We start from the raw sequence: 4,246 nt of genomic DNA on the forward strand, positions 1-4,246 counted from the left end.
ACTTATATATATATATATATATATATATATATATAATATATAAATATTAATTACTATGTATTTAATTTATTATTATAATAATATAATAATTAATATTATAATAATATAATAATAACATAATATTAATATAATAATTAATATAAATATAATATAATATGATAAAAATTAATTAGATTATTGTAAATCATATATATAAATTATTTCATTTTTATGCATTTTGTTCCATTAATTGCTACCGTTACTGTTAATTATATGTGATAGGAAATCGATATAGAATCTCGAATATAATGTTCTTTGGATAAAATTAATTGATGAAACAATGTTCTGAACAATGATCGTATCGCACTGCGCACAACGATGCTTTTGACGATCGTTTCGTTGAAAAGCGATCGTATCTTCGTCAATCGATTATTATCCGCAGAAATCGATGAAACGGTCAATATATAGCACGAAACCACGCGGAACCGTAATATCGATGAAACATAAACAGAACGATTTCTTCAGTAACGTCTAATTACTTTAACAATTATAGAACATTGATCTAATTCATTGTGCGACCTCGAGATTATATCTCCTCTCGTACGAACAACACGAACGCTCAACACGATTTCCTGATTTTATCGAGATATTCCAACTTCCATAAGCATTACTTCACATTCAATTTATTCCGCAGGGATTCTTTTTAACAAAAATGTTGAAACTCATTTAATTTTCAATCAACTTAAGAAAATTTTTCCCTCTTAAATTTAACTACAAAGCATTAAAAATTCTCAATTTCGAATACTTCAAAAATAGGTCATCCCTAAGAATATAAAAAACGCTATTCCAGCATATTCAATGGTTCAGCACCTTTACTGTCATCATTATCGACGTTCCTTATTATTAACTCTGGAAGCAAAAGCTTCGCTCGTTGATTTTTCTGCAAGGGTGCTTCTCCGCCAAGCACGCACTTGAAAAGTGAGAGCACTTCGTTGCGGTCACGTCCTAACTTTATTTTGTCACGAATAATCTTCACCTTTATTTTCTGATTATTCCGAAAATTCCCAAAAACATGACAAAGGTATATTGATTTTTCAAACTATGTCTTTTAAACAATTTGTAATAACTATGTTATATATTCATTATTATTTTAATTAATTTATTATTTTATTTTATTATTTATTTATTATTAATTATTAATTTTCCATAATTTTTACCTCATATAATGAGAATAAAAATAAAAAATTCATAACACCACTTATTACCGGTGCACTTTCCTCCCGTCATTGGCTTATGTTGGCACGAGCATTAATGTGATTTTCCCGACCAGACAGTAGATCACTGTTGAATATTCAGCGGTTACATGTTACGCATTGGTGGCGATAAATTCGAGACAAGCTACATTACGACGCGCACGGCGCCGCCGTCATCGTTCAGCGACGCATCTCTCGTTTCGCCGCCGTTTATTTCATCCATGGAAGGAATTCTGGACGTAAAACGCGAAATTTATTATCGAAGGGTCGGATGACGTCGGCACGAGAACATCGGCCGCGAGAACGAGCTTCCGCCGTTTAACCTGCCGCTCCTCGATTATGCTGACTTTTGCGAAATTGCTCGTAATTCACATTGTCTCATTGTGGCATAACGGTGCGGGCAATCAACGTTCGCTTTACCGTAAAGGACCCGCGCGCTACGGGTCAACAAGAAGAAGGAACAAAGAGAACATGAAGAGTCGACGAAGTCGCAACGTCTTCCAACATTATCGCTTCCGTTGAACTTTTCCGGCGCCAACGAGTAAAAAGAGCACACAATGCTGTTTATCGAAAGATCAAAAGACCGCGTATTGTCGACGAAACTTTAACGCGATAAAAACACATGAATGACGTAAAGTATAACGCGACTAACCTGAAACAGATTGTAGCCCTTATCGTACATCCACATCTCATCGGCTGGATGTTCCTTTGGACTTTCCCGTTGACCGGCGTTTGCAATGTGAGGAGGTGATCCTCGAATCAGCTGAATCGCCAGGGACCTCTGCAGAAGCAAGAGGCATCGGGAGGGCCCGGGGCCTCCAGGACCCGTTCCATCTCCCAAGATCGAGGCCATTGCGAGGGCCCACGCTAACGATATCGATAATAGGCCGGTGACATCACGAAATCTATAACAAGAGAAAAATATATATTCAGCAATTTGACCTAGAATAAATTGTATAGATTAATCAATACGTTAAATCATCAAAAATGATCAGTGTAAATAAGAAATATTTTAATAAACAATTTCTAATTAATTCTGTCTCAAAATAGAATTGATCAATAATCTTTTTATTAAACAAATATAATAAAAAATTGAAGAAAGTAAGAAATTAACCTTTAGATTAAATAAAAAAATTAAATGAGAGATGTCAGTACGATTTGTTCCATAAAGTTACATAAAAAGACGCCTTGACGATTTTGTACAAAGTTACGTAACCGAAAACTGTAGACACGCTTGATAGCGGAGGACTGCGAATGACCTGCAATTTTACGCAACGAAGACCTCCGTCTCTCATCTGCCGTGCTGTCTTACGTCCAATTATTCTTATCGTCGTACCATGGAGAGAGATAAAGTGGCGGCGAGTTCATCGCACTATGTATTATACAAGTTCACGAAAGTTACAGACTACAAGAGACTGCGCGAAATCTCTACACGCGCTTGTCCGTGACACATACAGCTGCTTTATTGAACGTGCTTTGCAGGATTAACTTCGCTCCCAGGATATACATAAAGAATCTTGGATCAGTGGTTCTCAATTTATGCAGATTTACATTCAGTCCGAATAAACCAAACGCGAATTACGTGTCTTATCAAAAGTTCACTAATATCGGCTCTATTCAATGTAAAAAAATTATTTTAAATTACATTTTATATCATCAATATATTACATTATATATATTATATTTATTTTGATTTCTATTTTATTTTAAATAATAAAATACAAGCTAGATTTATTAACTAGATTCTAAAAAAATTATAATTCGTATTAGACCAACGGAAATAAATTAATTAAGAGAAACAATCCTATTTTCAAAGCGGATCTTAGTGCTTAAGTATTTCAGGTAGGTACGTTGTATACAAATTCACACATTGAAATACTTAAGTACTAAGATCCGCTTTGACTGAAAATAAGAGAAATTATTTCTCTTAATTGATTTTTTAAACTCGCATTTGACGATATGCAAAGATAGTTGAGAGATTCTGTGTCGTTGTTCTTTATCTTCTAAAGGCCAGAAAGCAACGTCACGTATTCCTGTATTATATCAACATTTCCCACCTCGGACGCCTAATTGATTTAGCCTAGCCGCCCATAGCTAGACCCAAGGGTGAAACCCTTACTCACGAAAATCCACTCATGGCACCAGAGAGATGGAATGTCGGGTAATAAGAAAAAGGGATGGTCGTCATCGCCCTGCTCATTGTCGCAGCTCTTTCTCTGGAATCGAGCCAGAGGCGCAAAATAGCTTCATCGATGGTCCGTAAATTCGATCTAACCTTAATTACCAACTGACCCCGAGCGACCAAATGTATCGCAATACATGCAATACATTTCCGAATAAGAAAGAGATGTGGCAGATGAGCTTTGACTTACGAGTTATTTGTTTGTTTAAAACAAAACGTAAATATATTTTTAAAATCAGTATATCAGTATAATCTGATCTTATTTCAAGACTTAAATAGTATCTTAAGATGCTAATGTGGCTCTGCGATTGGCTCATAACATTTTAAGATCATATTTAAGAGTCTTAAATATAAGAACTAGCTATGAAAATCGTAAGACTATATGATCTCTTAACCTATTTTTAAAGGAAAGTAATAAAAATGTGTATAAAATCAAAGATTAGATAAATTAGATTTAATTATTTAATCAGGTACAAAAATATGTATTAAACATATTGAGATTTAGTTAGTAGGCTGATACTGTCTTATGTCCCATTTACCTGTTTTCCGATAGCGATGAACATTGAATCGATTTATTGGAAAGTCCCGCATGCTTAATAGTAGCTAAAGTTCACTTCCTGACATCGATAGATGTTTGATAACACAGATAAGATACTATGTGATGCGTGACGGGACACACCGGTGTACCGCAACTATCACATTATTTATTAATCAGAACATAATTGGATAGTTAATGGTACACGATCTTCTGTATCAGGTAATAAACGACATTGAATAATTTCTTGCGAAATAGCGACTTTTTAGCTCTCACGCGATCACGACGCGCTGATGA

The 4,246-nt window shown here is 34.8% G+C and overlaps 1 protein-coding gene across 1 annotated transcript in view; it reads right to left on the minus strand.

Moving 5' to 3' along the window:
* LOC105621474 (storkhead-box protein 2) overlaps nucleotides 1–2,085 on the minus strand; it is a 38,291-nt gene extending 36,206 nt beyond the window's left edge. Inside the window, exon 1 of the mRNA XM_012202942.1 lies at nucleotides 1,885–2,085. Within this exon, the coding sequence (XP_012058332.1) occupies nucleotides 1,885–2,085 (201 nt within the window). The remainder of the gene's footprint in view (nucleotides 1–1,884) is intronic.
* Between the last annotated feature and the right edge of the window lie 2,161 nt (nucleotides 2,086–4,246).

Source organism: Atta cephalotes, assembly GCF_000143395.1.
Source record: "Atta cephalotes unplaced genomic scaffold scaffold00034, whole genome shotgun sequence".
In the NCBI taxonomy this organism is placed as follows: domain Eukaryota; kingdom Metazoa; phylum Arthropoda; class Insecta; order Hymenoptera; family Formicidae; genus Atta; species Atta cephalotes.